The 25,457-nt window shown below is 58.6% G+C and overlaps 3 protein-coding genes across 3 annotated transcripts; 2 read left to right on the top strand and 1 right to left on the bottom strand.

Annotated features, from left to right (window-relative positions):
• Positions 1–5,563: 5,563 nt before the first annotated feature.
• Positions 5,564–11,735, top strand: ATP6V0C (ATPase H+ transporting V0 subunit c). Its single transcript, XM_010387894.2, has 3 exons — positions 5,564–5,870; positions 10,728–10,911; positions 11,059–11,735. The coding sequence occupies exons 1-3, from the start codon at positions 5,792–5,794 to the stop codon at positions 11,261–11,263; spliced, it is 468 nt and encodes a 155-aa protein (XP_010386196.1). The 5' UTR covers positions 5,564–5,791; the 3' UTR covers positions 11,264–11,735.
• Positions 11,736–11,866: 131 nt separating this feature from the next.
• AMDHD2 (amidohydrolase domain containing 2) lies at positions 11,867–22,063 on the top strand. Its single transcript, XM_030924686.1, has 11 exons — positions 11,867–12,048; positions 12,207–12,343; positions 12,422–12,561; positions 18,265–18,319; positions 18,477–18,689; positions 18,764–18,852; positions 18,940–19,084; positions 19,156–19,263; positions 19,353–19,421; positions 19,694–19,795; positions 20,163–22,063. The coding sequence occupies exons 1-11, from the start codon at positions 11,966–11,968 to the stop codon at positions 20,249–20,251; spliced, it is 1,230 nt and encodes a 409-aa protein (XP_030780546.1). The 5' UTR covers positions 11,867–11,965; the 3' UTR covers positions 20,252–22,063.
• Positions 20,987–23,604, bottom strand: CEMP1 (cementum protein 1). The gene is given in 6 exon segments (XM_010387915.2): positions 20,987–21,053; positions 21,055–21,394; positions 21,397–21,503; positions 21,505–21,610; positions 21,613–21,724; positions 23,458–23,604. Coding segments are annotated over 6 exon segments (879 nt in total).
• Between the last annotated feature and the right edge of the window lie 1,853 nt (positions 23,605–25,457).

Genomic DNA, 25,457 nt, shown 5'->3' with positions numbered 1-25,457 from the left:
GCCCACCCCGCCGGGTCCTTAAAGAGGAGGACCCACTCACGCCCTTCTCCATCAACCCTCAAAGCTTGGGATGAGCAAGAAGGGGGAGCTGCCCTGTCCTTGGGGTCATTGCAGTCGTCTGCCTCCGACCTCTCTCCCCCTCAGTGCCTGCTGTCCAGCGGGAGCAGCTCAGGGCTCCACCTCCCCTGCCACCCTCGACTTTGGGGAGCCTCCTTGCACCAAGCAGCTTGTGCGGCGCCGAGTCCTACTTGCACCTTGTTGTCTTTACCTCTGGCATGTTTTTTTTTATTTAAAAAAAAAAAAAAATTCCGGCCCGCACGGTGGCTCACGCCTGTAATCCCAGCACTTTGGGAGGCCGAGGCAGGCGGATCACGGGGTCAGGAGATCGAGACCATCCTGGCTAACACGGTGAAACCCCGTCTCTACTAAAAGTACAAAAAATTAGCCTGGCATGGTGGCGGGCGCCTGTAGTCCCAGCTACTAGGGAGGCTGGGGCAGGAGAATGGCGTGAACCCGGGAGGCGGAGTTTGCAGTGAGCTGAGATCGCGCCACTGCACTCCAGCCTGGGCGGCAGAGCCAGACCCCGTCTGAAAAAAAAAAAAAAAAAAAATTCAATGTATCATTGTTGAAGCCTTAATGATAACAAAATAAAGCACCTTTGGTCATACCCCTGATGGTACACCTGTGTTCTTGGCCCATTTCCTCTGGCCCTGCTGAGGCCACACGTCTCTCTTGGAAGCAGGTCGAGAGTGCCCGGTGCCATCTCCCAGCGTTGTGCATCTCTGGGTGTGTCCTCAGGGCCACTCAGAAGGATGGCTGTCTCCAGGAGCAGGCATCTGCAGGGACACTGTCGTCTGCTGATGAGGCTGCACCCCAGCCCTTTGTGATGGCTTCCTCGGGAGAAGTTCATCTCCCCAATGACTCATGGGACTTTATTCCTTAACTCTTTATCCCCATCCTCCCCTGCCCTTGCTGGGGTGTCTGCAAAATGCCGCTGGTCCCTCCTGCAGGAGCCCACCCTGCATCTCTCTACTGTTCCTGTTGGGGTCTCTGAATTGAGTTTCTCAAAGTCCCTCCCCCAGTTCCTGGAAATCCCCGTTGCTGTAGCAGTGACAGGCCAGGGGCTCGTGACCTGTGGTTTCACGCCAAGAGGGAAGTAGCTGTGAGGGAGGAGAGAGATGTATTTCCCTGGCCATCCCCACCCCAGAGACCCCTCCACCCTGGGGTCCTGCCTGGTGCTGGGAGACCAAGGGGAAGGAGATCTGGGTCCTTCCTGGCCCTGTCACTGGTCATCAGTCAGCTGCAGAGCCCACCACAGAGGCAGGCCCTGGAGCTCCAGTTTCAGGTTCCCTCGGCAGCTGCTACCTGGATGCCTGGCAAGGCTCTTAACCTTCTGAGGCCTGTTTCCCTGACCAGGAAATGAGGGTCACGGTGAGAGTGAGGGGTGATGGTGCCCAGACAGGGCCTGGCCCACCCTGGCGCTCAGGAAATACCACCTGTGTGTGGCCGGCACCCTACCAGGTCAAGGACACAGAAAAAGGGACACAGCGACCCTCAGTGCGGAGGCAGTGAGTGAAAAAAAAAATCACAGGCCAGGCGCGGTGGCTCACGCCTGTCATCCCAGCACTTTGGGAGGCCGAGGCAGGCGGATCACGAGGTCAAAGGATTGAGAGCATTCTGGCCAACATGGTGAAACTCCGTCTCTACTAAAAATACAAAATTTAGCCGGGCGTGCTGTCGTGCACCTGTAGTCCCAGCTACTCGGGAGTGTGAGGCAGGAGAATGCTTGAATCTGGGAGGCAGAGGTTGCAGTGAGCCGAGATCACGCCACTGCACTCCACCCTGCCAATAGAGCAAGATGTTGTCTCAAAAAAAAAAAAAAAAAAAAAATCACAGAGTGTGAGGGGAGCATCCAGAAAGGCCTGAAGGAAGTGCCTGAGGAGGAAGAAGGAGGGGAAGGAAAGGAGGGCTTCCTGGAGGAGGTGGTGTTCTAAATACTGAGGCCCATTTTTATTTTTTATTTTTTTATTTTTTTATTTTTTTTGAGACGGAGTCTCGCTCTGTCGCCCAGGCTGGAGTGCAGTGGCCGGATCTCAGCTCACTGCAAGCTCTGCCTCCCGGGTTTACACCATTCTCCTGCCTCAGCCTCCTGAGTAGCTGAGACTACAGGTGCCCGCCACCTCACCCGGCTAGTTTTTTTTTTTTTTTGTATTTTTTAGTAGAGACGGGGTTTCACCGTGTTAGCCAGGATGGTCTCGATCTCCTGACCTCGTGATCCGCCCGTCTCGGCCTCCCAAAGTGCTGGGATTACAGGCTTGAGCCACCGCGCCCGGCCTTATTTTTATTTTTATTTCTTTTTTTTTTTTTGAGACAGAGTCTCGTCTCGCTCTGTCGCCCAGGCTGGAATGCAGTGACGCGATCTCGGCTCACTGCAACCTCTGCCTCCTGGGTTCAAGCGATTCTCCTGCCTCAGCCTCCGGAGTAGCTGGGATTACAGGTGCATGCCACCACACCCAGCTTTTTTTTTTTTTTTTTTTTTTGTTTGTTTGTTTGTTTGTTTTGAGACGGAGTCTGGCTCTGTAGCCTAGGCTGGAGTGCAGTGGCGCGATGTCCGCTCACTGCAAGCTCTGCCTCCCAGGTTCACGCCATTCTCCTGCCTCAGCCTCAGTCCCAGTAGTAGCTGGGACTACAGGCACCCGCCACCATGCCCGGCTAATTTTTTTGTGTTTTTAGTAGAGACGGGGTTTCACCGTGTTCAGCAGGATGGTCTACGATCTCCTGACCTGGTGATCAGCCCGCCTCGGCCTCCCAAAGTGCTGGGATTACAGGCATGAGCCACCGTGCCTGGCCCAATTTTTTGTATTTTTAGTAGAGACAGGGTTTCACCGTGTTAGCCAGGAGGTCTCCATCTCCCCACCTTGTGATCCACCTGCCTTGGCCTCCCAAAAGGTTGGGATTACAGGCACCTGGCCAACTGAGGCACATTTCTTAAGTAGGGAGTGAGGAAGAGAGTTGGTGCAGACACAGGTGATGCAGACAATTTGGGGGGCTGGTGATGAGAAGTGGGAGGGGACCAGGGAGGGCCCCTGAGGGGTTGAAGGACTCCAGGATGGAAAGTGCCCATTGGAAAGATCCTGTGGCTTTAAGGTGAAGACTGGATTGATTGGGGGTAGGCGATGAGAAGACCTAGGCCAGGCAGCGGCAGGGGCAGGGGCGGGGACAGCAGCTGGGGAGGCAGGATCTCGGGATCCTGAGTAATAGAGAGTGGGGAGGGAGTAGTGGCGTGACATCAGGCTGCAGGGGGGATGGGCGTGCCTTCTGCAGGAATGGAAATAACCCAGTGGAAGCTGGTGGTGAAGGGGTGGGGACGAGCTCAGCTTCAGACACACCAGCTTGAGGTGTCAGGAGCCACACTGGAGACCCGGTATGACCTCTCACACCAGAACCTAGGCAGAAAATGAATGGGTAAGAGGCCACTAAGCACAGCTGACCCACTCCCTGCTCCTGCAGAGGGAATCCTCTCCACGTCCCCATGTCTGCAGTCCTGGTGCTTCAGCCATAGCAGAGTTAGGTGCACTTTACCCACCCTACACTGTTTTGTTTGAGATGAGGTCTCACTTTGTTGTCCAGGCTGGTCTTAAACTCCTGGGATCAAGCGATCCTCCCGCCTTGGCCTCCAAAAGTGCTGGGATTACAGGTGGCAGCCACCGCGCCTAGCCCACTGTGCTGGACTTGGACTTGGACTGTGCTTGGACTGTGCTGTTTCTCCATGGTGGACTGCTCTGCACCACCTTTCCTTGGTCTGAATTCGGCCCCAGGCAGCAGCCTTCCTGGCCTGGGCTTTCCTGGAGGGCTTGGAGTCATGGGGGCAGGCACCAGTGTTGCTCTCACTCAGAGGGTGGTCGGGGCTGGAATGGTGCAGGTGAGGGACAGGATGGCATAAGATGGGGGACAAAGCCAGGGCAAGGATGGGATCAAGCAAGGGAAGGGCAGAGCCAGGGGCAGCCCTGAGTATGCCAGGACCTGCAGCGAAACTAGGGCTACGGGGTTTTGTGACTCCAGGAAGACTGAGGGGGTCTGAGGCTTAGGAAGTCCACAGGAGAGAGGAGAGTGTGTGGAGAGGGTGGCAGGCCATGCAGCACAGAGATCCACTTCAAAAGCCTGACAGATGTCCTTCTGCTTAGAGAAATGGCGGTCACCGGTGACCTTGGCAAGGGCAAGGAACCAGGGAGGGAAGGGCAGGTGAGGAGGTGGAGACAGAGTGAAGATTCCTCTTCTCAGAAACAAGGGTCGGGCAAGAAAGAGGGAGGAGGAAAAAGGGTCTCTGGCCATATCTGTTGCCTCCTCTCCTTTGAACCGGGACAGACTTGGGGACTTTCACGGGCTGCAAGTTCCAAGAGTCCAGGTCCAGGTTAGCTTGGGGAAGGGGCTCAAGGGAGGCTCCTGCTGGGGAAGGTGGGGCTGAGTCCAGCAGGAAGGTCAGGTCAGGGACCATGACCCCATTGCCTACATGGAGAAGGTGATGAGCTGACATGCAGGCTACTCAGGGAGAGCTCTAACCCAGGATGAGGCCTTAGAGCTCAAAGGACACCCAGGCCTGGTGGTAGCTGCCCAGGGCCCCTGAAAGGGGGAGTGGAGATCAGGCAGAGGGGGTGCCAGGGACTGCCACACGGAATCAGTAGGGCAGCACCAGCCCTGGCTAGGCTGCTTTCACTGCTGCGGGAACCGCTCCAACTGCTCCAGAAAGATAGCCCTGAAGGTGCAGGCCTTGCGTGCGTGGGTGGCTGCAAGGACAGGTGAGAGGACCAGGACGCCAGAATGTGCAGAGCCCGGGGGACCTCGAGAGGTCGCAGTTCCGACAGGGCTTCCACCAGTCATGCCTACATCTTGAGGGGCAGAGACACACCCCACTAATGTTTGGGTCCCTGATGCAAGGGCAGAGACAGGTCCGGGGAGGGGATCCTTTTTCTCCGAAGCGAGAGGTGAAGTCACCAACCGCTGGGTCAGAGGCAGTGGGTCTGGGTCTGGAGGAGACTGGGGACAGGGTGGATGTAGGTGACCCGGGGACACAGAAGGGCTGCAGCCACGGGCTGGGACTTCACAGGTGTGGGCTGGGGGTTCTTCCAGACGCTGAGGCAGAGGAAGCCCGCACCCCACACATCTGCTGGGACCCTTAGCTCGCCCAGGATTGGTAGGGAGATCCTGGAAGACCAGCGCCCGGAGGAGTCAGGCCCCGCCTTGGGGGCAAGGCCACGAAACACTGCCTGCGGCTTCACGCCAGCGGTGTAAAGAAAAGCGTCGCTGGGAACCGAACACCTGCAGACGCCGTGCAGCCGCAGAGGAGGCGGGGCACCCAGAGGCCCCGCCCCGTATGCTAATGAAGCACACACCGCCCCTCCCCGATGCGAGACCGGTCCAACGCTGCGGGGATCTAAAGGCCGGCGGCGCCCGGCAACACCCGCGGAGGCCCAGGCGGGGCGTGGCCGGGCGCCAGGGCCGGGTCGCTGGGCTGGAGGCACAGCCTGGCGGAGGTCAACGGGCCGCCCGGGCGTCCCAGCCGCGTCTCCCCCACGGTACGAAGTGGTACCGCCCGCAGGGGCGGGGCCCAGGTCATGTGACGCGGCCACGGCCGCCATTTTGTTCTGCGGTGCTGGTATTTAGAGCGCAGCGGCTGACGGGCCGGATCGCCTTCGCCGCCGCCCGCCTGCTCGCTTTAGCTCCCGGCCCGTCTTCTCCCCTGCCTTCGCCACCGCCTCGGCCCGCAGAGCTCGCCCTTTCCCCACCTGCAGACATGTCCGAGTCCAAGAACGGCCCTGAGTATGCTTCGTTTTTCGCCGTCATGGGCGCCTCGGCCGCCATGGTCTTCAGCGGTGAGCGCCGCGGCGGGAGGGACCGTGGGGCGGGGGTGCGCGGGTTGCTCATGCCCGCAGCTTGCCGGGGTCCGGTGTGTGACGTCACTCTGACGTAATGCCCAGCGGTCGGGGGCGCACGGGTCTCGCGTGACAGCGGGCGGGGGTCGGCATCCCGAGGGCTGCGGGGAGCCGCCGGGTCGTGAGGCTGCGGGGGTGGGGCGGCGGCGCCGCCGCTGCCATCTTAGCCCCGGGAGCCGCGAGAGGGAGGCTAGGGTGGGGGCGCGAGGGGGGCGGCGCACGGGCCCATTCTGCGGGCAGGTGACATCACACCTCGAAGGCCCCAGTGCGCGGGCGGCGGCGCGGGTCCGGCCCAGGAGCGCCCCGGAGAAGGGTGCCTGGAGCTTTCCGGCCGGTGGGGAGCCCATGTCCCCCATGGGAAGTCCACAGCCCTCGCCCTTGTGGCGGCCGGCCCCGGGGGTCAGGTGGGTCTCAACCACAGGCAGGTACTTCCGGTTGGAGCTGGTTACAGTTGCCCAATACCCGTGTCGCTGTGTGGGCTGTTTGGGAAAGCTAGGCTGAGGGCTTGGTTCGGAGAGCCTGCGGAGGTCCAGGGGTGGGAGTGTGTGGAAGTGGAGGGAGCTGGGAGACAGTGTCGGCGCTGGCGGGGCTGTGTAGCTTGCAGAGGGTCTATGCTCTGAGGTGGGTGAGAGGGTGGCATGGGTGTCTGAGTTTACAGGATCGAGTGGTTGTCCTCAGGACTGAGGCTTCCAGTTCTGGTCCTAATGAATGGAGGGATGAATGAATGACCTTCTTTTCCTTCCCTGAGGCCTGAAGTTGGGAGGGGCTTCCCTGGGTTGGGAGAAGGGGCCTTCTAGGGTTCTTGATGGCACCCTGCTTTTGAAATTGGGCGTGACAGGTCCTGGGCGTCCAATTTAGTGACAGTTGGTCTTCTTGGGAGACTGGCACTTGGTGTAGGGCTAGGCCCAGGAATGTGGGTCCCACGAGTTAAGTTCTGACCCAGTCTCAGCCTCTGTGGACTGGCCTGGCCCGGTCTGGTCTCCGCCTCCGTGGTTAGGTCTGGTTTTAGCTTTGATGACCCTGCCCTGCCCCACCCTGCCTGGTGGCCTGGGGAGGCTCCTAGTGCAGGTATGTGGAGGGTTTGAACTCCAAACAGTCTCTGCTGACTGTAAACACCTGCGGCGTGGGGGCTTGGGGCTCTCTGCTTCTTGGGGGCCTCCCTCTGCCTGGGCCTGTCTGCCATTCGCGAGTGAGCCCTGCCCTTCCCATCATGTGCAAGTAAGGGGTCATTTGTGGTGAAGAAGTGGTCTAGACTTATCCTTCCTTCTAGGCACCGCCTACTCTTTCCACACACTCAAGGCTTTTTGCAACAGGCTTCTGAGCCCTTCCCCAGAGCCGCCTCTGTTCTTTGCCCCCAGAATGCTTCCAGAGATTCCATTTTGCCTGGCCACCTGTGGGATACTGCTTGTGGCTGTCATTCATTCATCCAACCAATCTTGAATGAGTGCTTGCTATGTGCCAGGTACTGGGAGGATAGCAGTGAACAATATGGGATCCCCGCCCATGTGGAACTTAAATTCTAGCTGTTGCTGCTTGCTCTTGAAGCCCTGAGTTTGTCCACCGAGCCCTATTTCTGTACCCAGCTCCTTGCCTCCCTCTCCATCAAGACCTACACAGGCCTTGGGACAGCCTGATTATCCCTGGCTCTTCAGGATAAACGTGGCTTACTGTGGCTCTCCAGGAGCTGACCTCTGACTTCACTTGGCCAATGAAATCACATGGTATTTTTTCCCCCCTTTCTCAAGACAGGGTCTTGCTCTGTTTCCCAGTCTGCAGTGCAGTGGTGTGATCTTGGCTCACTACAGTCTCAACTTCCCAGGCTCAAGCAATCCTCCTGCCTCAGCCTCCTGAATAACTGGGACTACAGGCACAGACCACCATGCCCAGCTAATTTTTTTTAGAGACAGGGTCTCGCCATGTGGCTCAGGCTGGTCTCAAACTCCTTGTTGCCTCAAATGATCCACCCGCTCTGCCTCCCAACGTGCTGGGATTATAGGTATGAGCCACCATGACTGGCCCAACTTCTGACTTCATTTCTGCCTTGTAAACATGCTTTTCTCCAGGACCTGGCTTCACCTGCTGTGCTGACGTAAACAAGCCCCCTGCCTTCCAGTGGCGTCTGCTGTTGCCACCACGCCAGCCTCCAACTCTGGCCCCAGCTTGTGGGCCTTGGCCTGCCTGGCACTGACGGATTGGTCTTAAATCGAATGAGGTCCACAGGCCTCTTGCAGGACCCCATCCCAGCCTCCCTTTTTTTTTTCATGACAAATGTCCTGTTGATTTTCTTCATTGTGTCCCCCAAGAAATTGTCATTTGCTCCTTTTCTGTATTTCCTGTGACTTCCTCCCTGCTGGCGGGCGCCCTGTATTTTGTGCTTGTGTTTCTGGAACTGTTTTCTAACCCCCCACTCTTTCTGTGGCCGCTGAGCCTGGTGCTGCTCACAGGTCTGCCTTCTGCAGTCTGGTCAGGCTTGGCCTCCGGACTGGAGTCCAGGGTGCTCACGGTACAATGCTTTTGGTGGCTATTTCTCTTCCCTGTGCTCCTCTTGGTGCCTCCTCCCACTGCCAGCCACATGATTCTTCCTGCTGCCCTTTGTAGGGAAGGGTCTGGCTCACTTCCTGCCTCTGGTGGACACTGGCCTCACAGGGTCCACTACCTGGCTTGCTGAGTTCCCCGTATTCAGTCTCCTGCCCACATGTCCGCCTTGCTGTAGTCTCTTGTGCATACATGATGCAGTCGGATGTGGTCCTGGGCCTGCAACGGGAGCCCCTAGAATGCACTGTAATTGGTCTGTATGCTCGCCAGGGAAAAAATGCACTGTAACCAGGAGTTGAGGTCAGGCGTTGGGACAGGCCCTGGGCCCCAGTCTTCAGGTGCACTGAGTGTTGGCGTGGCATGTCTGGGCACCTCCACGGTGGCGTGGAGGAGGCAGTGTGGCTCCCTGGCCCAGGTCCCAGCCTCCTCCCTCCCTCCAGTCACTCCCTGGATACCCAGCACCATCGTCTTGGGTGTCTCCACAGGTGCTGTCCAGAGCCCCTGTCTTACTGCCTTGTTTTCCTGTGACTCCTCTCTCCCCGCCAACTTGGGACACTTGTCTATGAAGCCCTTTCCCAGCATCCCATTTTCCGCTCTTCTGGAGCCTTTCTCTGTGCCTGGAGGTCACCGTGCCTGGGTCCTCACTTCTGCTCAGTGCTGGAGCACAAGATAGGCAACTTTTGTGGCCCAAATATACCAATAAAATATGAAGAAAAATGGTGGGGGTAGTCCTGGTCTCTTCCACTTCTGTTCTATGTAGACTTCTGCAGGTCAGGCTGCTGTTGGTTTTGTTTTGTTTGTTTTGTGTGTGTGTGTGAGTCAGAGATTCACTCTTGTTTGAGACGGAGTCTGTGCCCGGGCTGGTGGGGAGTGGTGTGATCTCGGCTCACTGCAACCTCCTCTCCCAGATTCAAGCGATTCTTCTGCCTCAGCCTCCCGAGTGAGTGGGATGACAGGTGTGCGCTACCCCTCTGGCTAATTTTTGTATTTTTAGTAGAGACAGGGTGTCACCATGTTACCCAGGCAAATCTTGAACTCCTGACCTCAGGTGATCTGCTCGCCTTGGCCTCCTAAAGTGCTGGGATTACAGGCGTGAACCACTGTGTCTGGTCAAGTCAGGCTGGTTATTGATCTGCTCCCCTAAAAAAACATGGCATGAGTGTCGTAGGCAGAGAGGGGGCAGGGAGTTGCCAGTGCAAGTCCACTCAAGCAGCTCAGTAGGCCCCTGTGGTGGCCCTGGAGGGCAGCTGGTAGAAGTCAGAAAGACAAATGAGCCCCCATGACTCTGCTGTGTCCACAGAATTCACCACTTTGAGAATAGGACCCAGAAGAGGGGAACTGAAAAGGCAACATTCTTTTGGGAGAGGAAGGAGGGACAGCTCTGGAGGAGACAGGCGCCACCCTGGAGCCCGACCCACCGGCACTGTTGCGGTGGGAGGCTCGGGCCCTTTGGCCAGGCTCCTGTGTGCTGAGAGCCTCCTGCGTGCAAGGGAGACCCCTCTGGGAGGTCAGCTGAGGCATCGTGGTTGGACTGGTGATGATTCCCGTAGTCTTCTCTGCCCCCATCCTCTTCTTGGCTCACCCTGTCTCCTGTCTGGTTTGAGAAGATTCTCCAGTCTGTCGAGGGTCCAGGCCTGCTGTGTGACTGAAGGTGCTGAGAGCTGCCCTTTCTGGCAGAACGTTTGACCCTCCTGGGGGAATATTTGGGGCTGGGAGCATTGGGGAGCTTGGGCTGGGCAGTGAGTCAAGGGAGCTCTGGCCTGGGTGATAAGAGTGGCCAGGTCAGCTGCTTCTGACCCTCAGGTCACACCCTGCAGCAGTGGCTTTGCCATCCACAAGACCTTTGGTGACTTTTCAGCGTGTTGGCCTGGGCAGTAGCCCCAAGGGTCAACTGACCCTGACCCCACATGCGGGCTGCTGAGGCTGCGCTGAGGCTCCCTGGGGTGAAGGTAGGTTCACCACAGAGCCAGGAGCCCCAGATGGGCCACGCCACCACAAGGGCTGCTGCTGGAGGAAGAGCTGGATTCTGAGGGTGGGGGCCTCACGTAGAGGAAGGAAGGAGTGGCCATCCTGGGTTCCTTTTGCCTGCCTGTGGCTGTACCTCCTGGGTCCTCTTGCCCTGGGCTGGGTGCCTTCTTGAGCTCCCCCTCTGCATGTGATAACTTGGGGTGGCCTTTGCAGCTGTGCCAAAGCTGCACCTTGGGGTCCTAGCCCCAGCTGGCCTGCGTACTGCTGTGGGCTCACCCCACCTTCCTCCCACAGCCCTGGGCGCTGCCTATGGCACAGCCAAAAGCGGCACCGGCATTGCGGCCATGTCAGTCATGCGGCCAGAGCTGATCATGAAGTCCATCATACCAGTGGTCATGGCTGGCATCATCGCCATCTACGGGCTGGTGGTGGCAGTCCTCATCGCCAACTCCCTGAATGACGACATCAGCCTCTACAGGTGAGTGCTGGGGTCAGGCCCGTGCATAGGGCTGGAGGGCTGCAGGGAGGGGGGCGTCCCCCATGGGTGGTGACCCGGACTCCTGTCTCCCTCTGTCTCCCCTGGGTCAGCAGGCTGCTGATGTCAGTTCTCTCTTCTTGCCCCCAGGAGCTTCCTCCAGCTGGGCGCTGGCCTGAGCGTGGGCCTGAGCGGCCTGGCAGCCGGCTTTGCCATCGGCATCGTGGGGGACGCTGGCGTGCGGGGCACTGCCCAGCAGCCCCGACTATTCGTGGGCATGATCCTGATTCTCATCTTCGCCGAGGTGCTCGGCCTCTACGGTCTCATCGTCGCCCTCATCCTCTCCACAAAGTAGACCCTCTCTGAGCCCACCAGCCACAGAATATTATGTAAAGACCACCCCTCCTCATTCCAGAACGAACAGCCTGACACATACGCACCGGGCCGCCGCCCCTAGTAGTTGGTCTTGTACATGCGCAGTGTCCTAGTGCCCATCGTCTGTTTTCCTGGCCTTGCCCCCGCCCGCCCCATGCCGTGGACATCTGGGCCCACTCATCGCCCCTCCAGGCCCCCGGCGCCCCACCCCTTAGAGTGCTCTGTGTATGCGGATGATTTAGAGTTGTCATTTCTCTTTACTGGATGTTTATTTATAAAGATCTGGCCTGTTCCAGCGTCTGCGGAGCGGCCCTCGTCTCCCAGCTATCTATAACCTTAGCTAGAGTGTCGCCTTGTGGGTTCCTGTTGCTGAGACTTCCTGGATGGAGCCGCCCTCACCGCCGGGCTGTGGCCCTGCGCGGAGCTGTGTCCAATAAAGTTTTTGGATGTGATGGGCCTGTGTCTGCTCAGCTTGTTGGGCGTGTGGGCGGGGGTAGGCGGGCAGGCGCCGGGCGCCGTTGGTCACGTGGGCTGGCTCAATCACGTGGGCGCGGCGGTCACGTGGCGCGCGCTTCAGTCAGCTGAGGGTCACGTGGGCGCGGCCGCGCTCTGAACCGGGGTTAGTCACTGGGCGCGGGATTTCGCCGCTGCGGGGCGCCGCTCGCTCCCGACAGGGCTCACCATGCGCGGCGGACAGGGCGCGGCGGAGGCCCGGGTGCTCCAGTTCACTAACTGCCGGATTCTGCGCGGAGGGAAGCTGCTCAGGTGGGCGCGGGCCGGGGTCTGTAGGGCCGGGGACCGGGTGGGGTGAAGGGTGCGGGGCTGGGGACCGGGCAGGGTGCGGGGACGGGGACCGAGCGGGGTGCAGGGGCCGGGACCGAGGTCAGGCCCGCGATGCGAGCACCCTCCCGCTCCGTCCGCAGGGAGGATCTGTGGGTGCGCGGAGGCCGCATCCTGGACCCGGAGAAGCTCTTCTTTGAGGAGCGGCGCGTGGCCGACGAGCGGCGGGACTGCGGGGGCCGCATCTTGGCGCCCGGCTTCATCGACGTGCAGATTAACGGTGCGGCTCCGGGCCGGCAGGGGGACCCAGGGGAGGAGGTCTGAGCTCCATGCGACACCTCCTTTTCTGTGGCCGCAGGTGGATTTGGTGTTGACTTCTCCCAAGCCACGGAGGACGTAGGTTCGGGGGTTTCCCTGGTGGCCCGGAGGATCCTGTCGCACGGCGTCACCTCCTTCTGCCCCACCCTGGTCACTTCCCCACCGGAGGTTTATCACAAGGTGAGGTGAGGCTCCTTGGCTGAGGCGAAGGGGGCTCCGGGAGCAGTCAGCGCCCTCATTTTCAAACTCACGCCCCCATCCCCAGCACGTGCTCCATGGTCCTGAGTCTGGCTCCCCCTTGCTGACCCAGCTTGGGCCAGGGTCCCGCCCCTGTGCTGCTTTATCAGTTGTCGCTCTGTCTGGCCTCCCTAGACCCTCTGTCCTCCGCAGCTGTCTCCACACTGCTGGCTCAGCACCCTCTGAGCCATAGGCCGGCCCCACCGTCTGCACTGCTCTCTGGCTGCCTCCAGGCTTCAGAAACCACCCCCTTAACCCAGGTCGTGGAGGACTGTGATAGGCACAGCGATAGTCCCTGGTCAGGCTCTTCCTCCCTAACCTGTCTGATGTGTGACTCGGTGGAACACGCCTTCCAGAAGACACTTCCCCGTACTACTTGCCCCACGCTTCCACTTTCCTTCCTGTCCGGAAAAAATTTGGTTGTTCTTGGTCTTTCTTTATTTTAATTTTTACTCAGGTTCTCCAGGGTTAACTTTTTGCTGTGTATTACTATTCAAGGCTGTACCTATGCTGTTTTATACTGAACTATTTGAGAGTAGGTTGTATCCAACATGCCTGTTGTTTTTTTGTTTAGTTTTTGTTATTTTTAAGAGACAGGGTCTCTCTCTGTGGCCCAGGCTGGAATAAAGCGGCGTGATCATAGCCCATTGCAGCCTCAACCTCCTCTGCTCAAGAGATGCTCTTGCTTCAGTCTCTTGAGTAGGTAGGACTACAGGTGTATGCCACCATGCCCAGCCAATTTTAACGTTTTTTGTAGAGATAGAGTCTCACTGTGTTGCCCAAGCTAGTTCTGAACTCCTGGGCTCAAGAGATCCGCCTGTCTTAGTCCCCCAGAGTAGCTGGCACTAAGGGCTTGTGCCACCACACCCGACTAATTTAAAAAGTTTTTTGGGCCGGCGTGGTGGCTCACGCCTGTAATCCCAGTACTTTAGGAGGTCGAGTTGGGCGGATCACAAGGTCAGGAGATTGAGACCATCCTGGCTAACACAGTGAAACCCCGTCTGGAAAAAAAAAAAAAAAGTTTTTTGTAGAGACAGGGATCTCAGTATGTTAACCAGGCTGGTCTCAAACTCCTAGACTCAGGAGATCTCCTGCCTTGGCCTCCCACAGTGCTGGATTATAGGCGAGAGCCACTGTTCCTGGCCCATCATGCCTGTTTATTTCTTAGTACTTAACTGTTTTTTTGTTTGTTTTTTGTTTTTGTTTTAGAGACAGAGTCTCGCTCTGTCGACCAGGCTGGAGTGCAGTGGCGCGATCTCGGCTCCCTACAATCTCTGCCTCCCAGGTTCAAGCGATTCTCCTGCCTCAGCCTCCCAAGTAGCGGGGACTATAGGCACACACCACCATGCCTGGCTAATTTTTGTATTTTTAGTAGAGATGGGGTTTCACCATGCGGGCCAGGCTGGTCTTGAAATCCTGACCTCATGATCTGCGCATTTCAGCCTCCCAAAGTACTAGGCTTACAGATGTGAGCCACCGCACCCAGCCAGTACTTAACTATTTCTTAAGATAATGAATATTTTCTTATGTAGCCACAAGAGTTAGTGAGTTGAGGAAATGAACACTGTTAACAGTACTTGAATTGAGCCGTCTGTGTTCGAGTTCTGTCCAGAGCCCCAGTCATTTTTCCCCTCCAGCATAGGATTCATTGCAGGATGACCGCTTGGGTTATGCCCGAGGGGTCCCTTTCTTGGTGTGTGGGCAGAGCCAGAGCTGGGAACAATGGGGTTGGTGTGTGGGTTCTGGGCGCAGGCTTTCTGGATTTGGGGTTGGCCTCATGATGTCATGTATCAGCTGGAAGACTCAGGACAGCCTACTGCCTTTCTGAGCCTCCATTTCCTCAAACCTAAAGTGCGGATGATGGCAGCATGCGTGTCATGGGTGCTTAGCATTGTGCGTGAGATGCTGAGTGTTAACCACTCAGTATCAACCATGGATGTCTTTTTGGAAATTTCCCACAGCCCTCCCCACACAGAGTCAAATGTCAAAAACCTGCTGCCAACTGGCACCTGGTTCTCACAGCTGTTCTCTGGAGCTCTGGGGCCTGCTAGAGCGACCTGTCCAAGATTCAGGATTCAGCACATCACCTCTGCCCTGCCCCCACCTGCAGCATTCCTTTCCTACCTGTCCAGCCTCTTCTCTGTCCTCAGGCACATTCCCCACTCCCGTCCCCAAACTCTTGGCCTAGAAAACCTTGGCTTGCTCCCCAGGCCTCCTCTGCTAAGCCTTGCCTGCCTGTCTGCACTGTGCCCCTGACTGCCCGCGCATCTCTGGCCAGCACAGGCGTGGGAGGAACTATGGCTCTTCTTTAGGAAGAGTCTCTGACAAGTAGGACTTAGTTTTCTTTCCCAGCACCCACTGCAGTGCAGGTGTCTTTTTGTTTTTTTTTTCTTTTGAGACGGAGTCTCACTTTGTCGCCCAGGCTGGAGTGCAGTGGCGTGATCTTGGCTCACTGCAACCTCCGCCCTCCGAGTTCAAGCGGTTCTCCTGCCTCAGTCTCCCGAGTAGCTGGGATTACAGGCATCTGCCACTGCGCCTGGGTAATTTTTTGTATTTTTAGTAGAGACGGGGTTTCACCATCTTGGCCAGGTTGGTCTTAAACTCCTGACCTTGTGATCCACCTGCCTCGGTCTCCCAAAGTGTGTCTTACCCTTGGCGCGCACACAGGATGAAGGCAGAGAGCCAACTACAGAGAGTGGGAATTGGGAGGCCTCCTTCCTGACTTGTCTTAGAAACTGGAGGCCCCTTCACTTGTGTCTGCCCTCCGCCATGCATGCCACCTCCTCCAGGAGCCATTCACCCTGGGTGGAATTGGATGGTCACCTTGCCAGAAGTTTCCTCGGTCTTTTGTTGTCCTGCTCTCGTTCACTGAGACCGCCTTCTCTTCCCGGGGGTTTCCGCCTGCCCTTTGCTACGGTACCTGGAGACAGGTCAGATCACTTTGTTCTCTGCTTCAAGTCTGTTACCTGCTGAGCCAAGGTGAGGCACCTCCATGGGGCAGCCAGGCCCCTGCCTCTGGCCCCGCACGCTCTCTACACTTTGACCTTTCCAGCTGCTTATCTGCCTGGAGTGTGCCTCACTCCACTCCCCGCGGTTGATCTTTGACTCTGCTCTCTCTACGTAGCACTCTCTTGCTCTCTTCTAAAACTCCATTCTAGAAAAACTCAGCCATTGCCTTTTGTTGTTGTTTTTTCCTGTTTTAATCTTTAGTGAGCCTGTGTATCCACAGGGGTTGTGAGGAAAAGCAGTGGCCCTTTGCCCCAGCCAGCTTCCACCCTAGGGACAATCACTTTCAACACAGTGGACTCTTGGAATTTGTCCCCATAGCTCTAAAAACTGTGCTGGCTGCTCCTCAGTCTTTCAGCTCAGGGCAGAATCCACTGCCTTCCACCAGGAGAGCTGAACATCAGCGTGCTCGTGGCTCCGTGAGTCCTCTCAGCCCCTTTCTTGCCCGTCATCCTTCCCAGTAGTTCCCCATAATTGTGATGAGAATAGCCGCGTAGGTCAGTCATCAGGGTGGTATGAAGGGATGTGTGGCGCAGTGACATCTTCTTAGCTACCATCTCTGCTTGCTTTGCCGTGAGTGATCTTTGCTTTGTTTCTTAGCTCTGACTCAATTCCAGGCTTCCTGCTGATTGTTTCACTCCCCTCTCTGGCCATTTATTTATTTTTCAAGATGGAGTCTCCCTCTGTCACCGAGGCTGGAGTGCAGTGGCGCAATCTCTGCTCGCTGCAACCTCCGCCTCCGGAGTTTAAGTGATTCTCCTGCCTCAGCCTCTCGAATAGCTGGGATTACAAGCGCCTGCCACCACGCCCGGCTAATTTTTTGTATTTTTAGTAGAGATGAGGTTTCACCATATTAGCCAGGATGGCCTCGATCTCCTGACCTAGTGATCTGCCCACCTCGGCCTTCCAAAGTGCTGGGATTATAGGCGTGAGCTACCGCGCCAGGCCAGTTTTTGTATTTTTAGTAGAAACGGGGTTTCTCCATGTTGGCAAGGCTGGTCTCAAACTCCTGACCTCAGGTAATCCGTTCACCTTGGTCTCCCAAAGTGCTGGGATTACAGGTATGAGCCACTGTGCCCAGCCCAATGTTCGTTTTTCTACCATCCTATTCTTGTTTCAGGAACAGAAGATCTCTTACTGGCTGGAGAGTGTCCGTGATGGCCCTTTTCCCTGTCCATCTCTCCTCGTGGTCTCTGCTTCCCCGCCTGGCCCTGTCCTCTTGTGTTCAGGCTCTTTTTCGAGGCTTGCCCAGGGCCCGCTGAACTTGCTGGTGTGCTTTCTTTCAGAACAGGTGTCAGCAGGCCGGCTGGGGGCACCCAGCCTGCAGGAGGGGCTTTGTGGAGGCACTTGTAGGTTGGGGTCCCTGGGTCCTTTCTCTTGAACTGGCTGGGTTCCCTGAGAAGAGTCTTGCAGAGCTCAGAGGGGCTGGGCCTGGCTGGCACCCTGCCAAGCGCCTGGAGAACACACATTTCCCGAGTTCCCGCTCTGCCCACACCGACCCTTGCCCATCTGCTCTACTTCCCCGGGGGCCAGGCCAGCACACTCAGGGCAGGTACTCTTCTGTTGGTCCCCACATCACCCCACTTCTCAAGGCACCATCCTGAGCCTGTGGAGGTCACTTCCCCCACTGCGTGCACCCCCCCAGACCTACCCAGTGTCCTCTTGCCAAGCCCCCAAAGTCTGGCTGTCTTCCTCCCATCCTCTGCACCGCCCCCCCGACCCTCGGGTTTAAGGCTCTTAAAGTCTTATTGCTGGCCAGGTGCAGTGGCTCATGCCTATAATCCCAGCACTTTGGGAGTCCAAGGTGGGTGTTCCGTCAGGAGTTTGAGACTGGCCTGCCAACATGGTAAAACCCCGTCTCTACTAAAAATATAAAATTAGCCAAGCATGGTGGTGCACACCTGTAATCCCAGTTACTCAGGAGGCTGAGGCAGGAGAATCGCTTGAACTCGGGAGGCGGAGGTTGCAGTGAGCCAAGATCATGCCATCGCACTCCAGCCTGGGCGACCAGAGCAAAATTCCGTTCCAAAACCAAAAAAAGTCTTACTGTTGTGTAGGGTGGGGAGTCGGGGGGTACAGTCCAGCCACCATCTTCACCTGAAGCTCTTCTGTCTGGGAAGCCCCCCGGGCCCGTGCCTGTGTTGGAGAGAGGGAGTGTGTGGTGGACTGCCTGCCCGCCTGTCAGCCTCTGAGATGTATGGTGTGAGCCTGTGTCCCGTTTTTCCCTGACACTCTTGGTCTTCCTGATGGTGTCCAGCTCTGGCCACGGTGTTGGCCACACAGAGTGCTGAGCCCTGGCCATGCCCACACTGAGCTCTGCCCCAGGGTCCCTGCTGCTCCTGCCTCCTAGCCGTGCTCCCTGGGCTGCCGTGCCCGGGGCCACCCTCAGTGCCCACAAGCCTGCCCACATGACCCAGGGACCGCTGGCATCCCACACGCCTGTCGTTTTTTCCTGCTCCTGCCATGGGTTCTTCAGTTCTGCCGGCTGTGCTTTCCCTGACCCCTGTGAGGGGACAGGTGGCCGGGGCTGGGCTGGGTGCTGGGCTCTGAACTCTGACCCGAGATCTCTGGCCTTGGCTAGGCTGTGGCCTCTGGGAATGGGCCGTGGGGGACAGGGCTTTAACAGCTGGTTCCCCCCAGGTTGTTCCTCAGATCCCTGTGAAGAGTGGTGGTCCCCATGGGGCAGGGGTCCTCGGTGAGTGGCTGACCCCCTCCCTGCCCCCACCCTGGGAGGCTCCTGTGGGACCTGTTGGCAGCCCCAACCCCTCCAGATGCCCAGCTGGTGGGGAGGGCAGGTGAAAAGGGCTGGGTGGGATAGGGACCTGCTGGAGCCACTTGCTCCCTCCTCCCAGGGCTGCACCTGGAGGGCCCCTTCATCAGCCGGGAGAAGCGGGGCGCGCACCCCGAGGCCCACCTCCGCTCCTTCGAGGCCAATGCCTTCCAGGACTTGTTGGCCACCTACGGGCCCCTGGACAATGTCCGCATCGTGACGCTGGCCCCGGAGCTGGGCCATAGCCACGAGGTGATCCGCGAGCTGACGACCCGTGGCATCTGCGTGTCCCTAGGTGAGGGGCTGGCTCAGGGCGGGCCTGCCTGGGGGACCTGGGCCAGGTGCAAAGTCTGAATCCAGGTCCCACAGGGCACTCAGTGGCTGACCTGCGGGCGGCAGAGGATGCTGTGTGGAGCGGAGCCACCTTCATCACCCACCTCTTCAATGCCATGCTGCCTGTGAGTGCTGTGGGGCCCTGGGGGCGGGGCTGGGGTTCCAGCAGCCCCTGCTGTTGCTCAGCCATCCCTTCCCCCGACCCTGCTCAGTTCCACCACCGCGACCCAGGAATCGTGGGGCTCCTGACCAGTGACCGGCTGCCCGCGGGCCGCTGCATCTTCTACGGGATGATCGCGGATGGCACACACACCAACCCCGCCGCCCTGCGGATCGCCCACCGCGCCCACCCCCAGGGTAAGCTCCGTCAGGTGGGCGGGGCAGGCAGGATGACTGGGCCAGCAGGTTCTGAGCCTCTTCTCCCCCAGGGCTGGTGCTGGTCACTGATGCCATCCCTGCCTTGGGCCTGGGCAACGGCCGGCACACGCTGGGACAGCAGGAAGTGGAAGTGGACGGTCTGACGGCCTATGTAGCAGGTGAGCGCCCTCACCCACTGGGTCCCAGGTCCCAGCCTGCATGCCAGGTGGCCCACGACCCCCCAGAGCCTGCCCTCTCTGCTCTCAAGGAACCAAGACGCTGAGCGGCAGCATAGCCCCAATGGACGTCTGTGTCCGGCACTTCCTGCAGGCCACAGGTCAGTGAGCAGCACAGGTGCGGGTTTAGGTGGTCTGTGACTGGCGGGTCTCCAAGGGCTGGACTGGGTGCCTGGAGTGTAGCCCAGGCCCTGCCCACAGGAGCTCCTGGGCAGTGGGTACTTGGTGACTCGGGCCCAGGGTGACAGGCAGACCAGCGGGATCCTTCTTAGCCTGCTGCAGAGTTCCTGAGACAGAGTGCTGGGGTGGTGGAGGGCTGTTGACAAAGCCACGTGGGCTTGGGGACCGTCACCCAGGTGTGTCCCCCAAGCAGGCTGCAGCGTGGAGTCGGCCCTGGAGGCAGCATCCCTGCACCCCGCCCAGTTGCTGGGGCTGGAGAAGAGTAAGGGGACCCTGGACTTTGGTGCTGACGCAGGTGAGGGCACATCGCAGGGTTACCGGGCAGCCTGGCCTTGCCTGTAGACTCTGTTGTCCTGAGGTGGCCTGGACAGGGTCAGGAAGGGTGGGTCCTCCCTAGCTCCCTCCTCTCAGGTGGGCTGCTGGCTGCCAGCCTCAGTTGTAGCCCCGTGTTGCCATCAGGCCAAGCTTTCTAGTGTTGCAGACAAGGCCAGGCAAGGGGTTGCCGGGAGCATTGTCCAGCATCTCTATCCATCTGTGATGGGTCACGGTGTCCTGCACCGGTCGTATCCTTGGGCCTTGGTTTCCCCACCAGTGTCGAGTTGTGGGGGAGTAGGTGGGCAGCCCCACTCCTGCCCCCTACTCACTGCCCGGCTCTGTCCCAGACTTCGTGGTGCTTGATGACTCCCTTCACGTCCAGGCCACCTACATCTCGGGTGAGCTTGTGTGGCAGGCGGAGGCAGCCAGGCAGTGACAAGGACTTCAGCTGAGAGGACGTCCAGCCGCAGCTGGATGCCATCAGGGCTGAGTGGTCGGGGAGCTGGTCTCCAGGAGCCCTGCTGGAATGACGCCCAGGGCCTTTGTGGCCGCCCTGGAGGCGGTGGCTGGGATAAATGTGCACCCAGCAGGACTCACCTTGGCTCCGGGTTTTGCTTGTGCTTGCACGTGGCACTGTCCTTGGTTGCTCTCTTGGGGAAGGCATTCGTGGCCTGGGGTGGGATGGCTGGGCTGTAGTTCAGCCTGGGCCTTGGGCCCCAGTAGGGGTCAGGGCCTGTCTGCATCAGGTAGACCTGAGACCTGCAGATCCCAGGAAAATGTCACTGTGGGAGGGAGGGGCAGGCAGTCAGTGGCTGGCACCGTGGGGGTGAAGTCACCGTGGGCTAGGGGCGGAGAGCGGGCAGGAAGGGGGCAAGGCACAACGAGTGCAAACAGTCAGGGGTTTGCTGTCTGCACCTGAGTTGGGTGTGCAGCGTGGAGCCCACAGCCTAGTTCTGGGCCAGGGCAGAGTGCCACGTGATCCACTCTGACCTCCAGGAGGGAGGCTGGGCCCAGGACCCCGCCCTCTTTTCCGCTGCCGGCCCAGCCCTGAGTGCCACGGATGACCAGCTTTCCATTTCCCCTTCTCAACAACCCTGTCTCCTCACCCATCCCCAGGCCTGGTGCTTGCCAGCTGTGGTGACCCTGCGTGGGAGGCACCAATGTGCCCTGCTCACCCCATTAGTGTCATCCTGCCATCTTCTGTGTCTTGGCCTTGGCACACACCCATGTTGCAAACAGGCCGTGAGGCTCCCTGAACAGCTTTGAGGCGGGGGGGCTTCTGGAGCCCTCCTGGCTCTGAGGATAGCCACAGTGGGGTCAGACATCAGGGATTGGTGCAGCCCTAGATCAGGGGTGGTTGTCTTGACTTTCTCTCCATTTGGGTTCTGGGGTGGGTGGCCCCCTTCCCCCTTGCTTACGGGTGCTGTCCTGGGTACAGGAGGTGTGTGCCTGGCTCTGCCACTGTTCTCTTCCCTCTGCTGCAAAGCCCAGTTAAGGAAATGTCTCCAGGTCCAAAGCGATAGGATGGTCCGGGCCTCGCCTGTTGGAAGGGAACAGCCAGGGAAGAACCACCTGCCACGCAGGGCCTTGCCTGAGGGAGGGCCTGGGGCAAGGCACAAGGGGTTGATCTCAGCCCACAAGCCCCAGGGGCAGCCCAGGAAAGCAGGCGACGGTTGTGGATCCTGACCTGAGAGGTGGGGTGCAGGGATACCCACCTCTGCCCTGACAGCCACGCATCCCTCACGAAGTGGCTGCCCAGCGCCTGCCTGTGTTGGACCTGGGAGAGGAGCTGTCTGCCGGGGCTCACAGGCAGGGAGAGGCAGGTGAGGTTCTCAGCCAATGCCTTACAGGCTGAACAGCGCCTGTGCCCAGCTTGCTGGCTGTCAGTGCTTGATGTGCCCGTCCTCAACTAAAACCCAGAGCTGGCCTATTGGTCATCCCCACCTCAGACAGGGCACCCAGTCCCAGAGCTGGTGAGCCCTGGGCCAGCCTTTGGGCCTGGCCTGCCCCATTCACTGACCAGCGCCCACCTCCCTGGGTGGAGGGTCGGGGAGGGACTGGCCGAGATGGTTGGTCCATAGGGCTAGCCCTGGGTGGTGGGAGAGGGGCCTGGGGTCAGGGTGAGTGACCTGGGCTGGGGAGCTGCTACAGGAGGATTTTATTTGAGGTGTGGTGGAAGCACTCTTGGTGGGTTTTGGTTTCCTTTTTAAAAATTGTGGTAAAATACATAACAAAAGCAACTATCTTACATGAGCCGTTCTTTTGACATGAAGTGAATTCACTGCCTTGTGTGACCTTGGCCACCATCATTCCCCACTACTCACTCCCGCTGGACTTCCCAGCCCTGCCCCACCATTCCGCTCCCTCTACAGCTGTGGGTTTTACAAAGAAGGATGCAGGGCGACCTGACTGCGGGGTGAGGGGTAGGCCTGCCCGCGGTGTGGGCGTTTGCTGAAGGGGGACGCCCATGTATCTGCTTGAGTCACGGGTTGGGAGGTTGGGCATGTGGGGAGGGATGGAGTGGGAGGTGCATTCTCTCAGCCACCTGGTGGGGGTGGCCCGTTTCGTCCCGTGTGTGAAGGGTAGATGAGACCCGACGCCTGCGATCGCGCAGACCGCGCCCCGCCAGGAGTCACCTGTGGGTGCACGCTGCTGGGATGCTGCGCCGAGCCCACGGGTCCAAGACCCAGATCTCAGCCAGGTTCCTTTCGCCGTCCGAGCTTCTGCACCTCGTGGGCTCCGAGCACACCCAGGCCAGAGACAGCGTTTGGGGCGTGGGCACGGGAGACGGTCATCAGCCGGGACGATCTCGACCGATCCGGCCCCGCCCCGCAGCCCAGGCTCTGAGACCACGCTGACGCGCCACTCTGGTAGCGATGCGCTACGCGGGGCCACGCTACTGTGGGAGGGGCTTCTGGGGGCGGACCTCTGTCGGGCCAATTAGGATCGCCGCAGGAAAGGCACGCGCCGCGGCTGAGCAATAGGGGCGCGCGTCGCCCTCTCCAGTTAACCCGCGCGGCCCCGGACACAGAGCTTGAGGCTGCGCGGTCCCCCGCGGGCGCGGGGAGCTGGAGGACCAATGCCGCCTCTCCACGCCCCTCACGCCCTTCACACCCCTGTGGGTCCCTTCTCGCCCCAACCCTTCCCACCGCGTCACCCACACTCCTGCGGACCCCGCCTCGCCCCAGCGCTCCCCACCACGCCCCCCACACCTCTGCGGGCCCCGCCTTGCGCCAACCCTCCTCGCCACAACCCCCACAACCTTGAACACCCCGCTACGCTCCCCGCCTCGCCCTCACACCCCTGAGGACCCCGTTTCCCCACGACGCTCCCCGCTACCTCTGCGGAGCGCCACGTCGCCCCAATGCTCCCGGCCGAGCCACTGCACCACTGCGGACTCCTCCGCGCTCCAACGCTCCCCACCGCGCCTCCCACAACCCTGTAGACCCCTCCTCGTACCAACTCTCTGCGCTGCTCCCCTTATATCCCTGCGGACCTAGTCTGGTTTCGTCCCAGTCCTCCCCGTCGCGTCTCCCACATCCCTGCGGACCTCACCGCGCCTCACCTCTCCCTTCTGTTACCTATCACGCACAGGTGGATTCCACTACGACCCAGCTTGACTATCGTCCCGCACCTCCGCACCTCGCCCCTTGCCGCGCCCTCACTGTCGGGAAGTGAAGGGGAGGAGTGGCCTGGGCACTCTAGAAGCACCCCGGCTCGGGGCTTCCCAAGCTCGGAGCTGGTTTTGAGCTCAGGCCAGGGACCCAGGGTGGGCACAGCAGGGGGCATTGGCACCAGAAGCGTAGAGGAAGGGCACTTCCTCAGCCCAGCTTTTCCGCCCCTGGAGTCTTGGACAGCTCCGGAGCGTCCGGGTACTCCCTTCCAGCCTGGCCCTGTGCCTTTTACCACATTTGTGTCACCTACGTTTTTTTCTCAATGGGATTACACTTTTGCTATTTGCAATTTGGTTTTTTGTTTGTTTGTTTGTTTTGAGACGGAGTTTTGCTGTGTTGCGCAGGCTGGAGTGCAGTGGTGCGATCTCTGCTCACTGCAGCTTCTGCCTCCCCGGTTCAAGCGATTGTCCCGTCTCAGCCCCCTGAGTAGCTGGGATTACAGGCGCAGGCCACCACGCCCGACTAACTTTTTTGTATTTTTACTAGAGATGGGGTTTCACCATGTTGGCCAGGCTGGTCTTGAATTCCTGATCTCAATTGATCCTCCCGCCTAGGCCTCCGAAAGTGCTGGGATTACAGGCGTGAGCCACCGTGCCCAGCCTTTTTTTTTTTTTTTTTTTTTTTTAAACACGGAGTCTCACTGTGTTGCCCAGCCTGGTGCGATCCTGGCCACCACGCCCGACTAACTTTTTTGTATTTTTAGTAGACATGGGGTTTCACCATGTTGGCCAGGCTGGTCTTGAATTCCTGATCTCAATTGATCCGCCCGCCTAGGCCTCCGAAAGTGCTGGGATTACAGGCGTGAGCCACCGTGCCCAGCCTTTTTTTTTTTTTTTTTAAACACGGAGTCTCACTGTGTTGCCCAGCCTGGCGCGATCCTGGCTCACTGCAACCTCCGCCTCCTGGTTCAAGTGATTCTCCTGCCTCAGCCTCCCGAATAGCTGGAATTACAGGCATGCACCAACACGCCCGGATAATTTTTTGTATTTTTTTTAGTACAGACGGTGTTTCACCATGTTAGCCAGGCTGGTCTCGAACTCCCGACCTCAGGTGATGCGCCTGCCTCAGCCTCCCAAAGTTCTGGGATTACTGGTGTGAGCCACCACGCCCAGTTTTTATTGTTGTTTTTGCTTGTTTTTGTTTTTTGTTTTTTGAGACAGAGTCTCACTCTGTCATCCAGGCAGGAGTGCAGTGGTGCCATCTCAGCTCACTGCAACCTCTGCCTCCCAGGTTCAAGCGATCCTCCTGCCTCAGCCTCCATAGTAACTGGCTACTGTTCCTGGCTAATTTTTTTTTTTTTTTGGTCTTTTTTTTTTTTTTTTTTTTTTTTCCTTTTTGTGGAGAACGGGGTCTCGCTGTATTACCCAGGCAGGTCTCGAACTCCTGGGCTCAAGCTATCCTCCCGCCTCTGCCTCCCCGAGAGCTGGGATTACAGGCGTGAGCCACCGCGCCCGGCCCCTGGCTAATTTTTGTATTTTTCGTAAAAACGGGATTTCACCATGTTGGCCAGGCTAGTCTCAAATTCCTGGCCTCAAGTGATCCACCCGCCTCGGCCTCCCAAAGTGCTGGGATTACAGGCATGAGCCACTGCGCCTGATCTGTGCCCAGTTTTTCTTTGTTTTTTAAAGAGATGGGATCTCACTGTGTTACCCAGGCTGATCTTGAACCCCTGGGCTCAATTTTTGTCACTGTGCCTGGCTAATTTTTGTATTTTTAGTATAAACGGGATTTCACCATGTTGGCCAGGCTGGTCTCAAACTCCTGGCCTCAAATGATCCACCCTCCTCAGCCTCCCGAAGGGCTGGGATTACAGGCGTGAGCCACTGCGCCTGGTCTGCACCCAGTTTTCGTTAGTTTTTTACGGAGATGGGCTCTCACTATGTTGCCCAGGCTGGTCTTGAACCCCTGGGCTCAAATCATCCTCCTGCTTCTGCCTCCCAAAGTGCTGGGATTACAGGCTTGAGCCAC

This window comes from Rhinopithecus roxellana, chromosome 20 (assembly GCF_007565055.1).
Source record: "Rhinopithecus roxellana isolate Shanxi Qingling chromosome 20, ASM756505v1, whole genome shotgun sequence".
Taxonomy (NCBI): Eukaryota; Metazoa; Chordata; class Mammalia; order Primates; family Cercopithecidae; genus Rhinopithecus; species Rhinopithecus roxellana.
The sequence above is the reverse complement of the archived record's forward strand: the minus strand, read 5'-3'. Positions and strand labels throughout refer to the sequence as shown.

What these genes read in the sequence shown, in the direction of transcription:
- ATP6V0C (XM_010387894.2), top strand. Translation starts at nt 5,792, where the DNA reads ATGTCCGAGTCCAAGAACGGCCCTGAGTATGCTTCGTTTTTCGCCGTC. An exon ending in GGCCGCCATGGTCTTCAGCG is followed by an intron (nt 5,871 to 10,727) that starts GTGAGCGCCGCG and finishes TTCCTCCCACAG; the next exon opens with CCCTGGGCGCTGCCTATGGC. An exon ending in GACGACATCAGCCTCTACAG is followed by an intron (nt 10,912 to 11,058) that starts GTGAGTGCTGGG and finishes TCTTGCCCCCAG; the next exon opens with GAGCTTCCTCCAGCTGGGCG.
- AMDHD2 (XM_030924686.1), top strand. Translation starts at nt 11,966, where the DNA reads ATGCGCGGCGGACAGGGCGCGGCGGAGGCCCGGGTGCTCCAGTTCACT. An exon ending in TCTTCAATGCCATGCTGCCT is followed by an intron (nt 18,853 to 18,939) that starts GTGAGTGCTGTG and finishes GACCCTGCTCAG; the next exon opens with TTCCACCACCGCGACCCAGG. An exon ending in TCTGACGGCCTATGTAGCAG is followed by an intron (nt 19,264 to 19,352) that starts GTGAGCGCCCTC and finishes TCTGCTCTCAAG; the next exon opens with GAACCAAGACGCTGAGCGGC.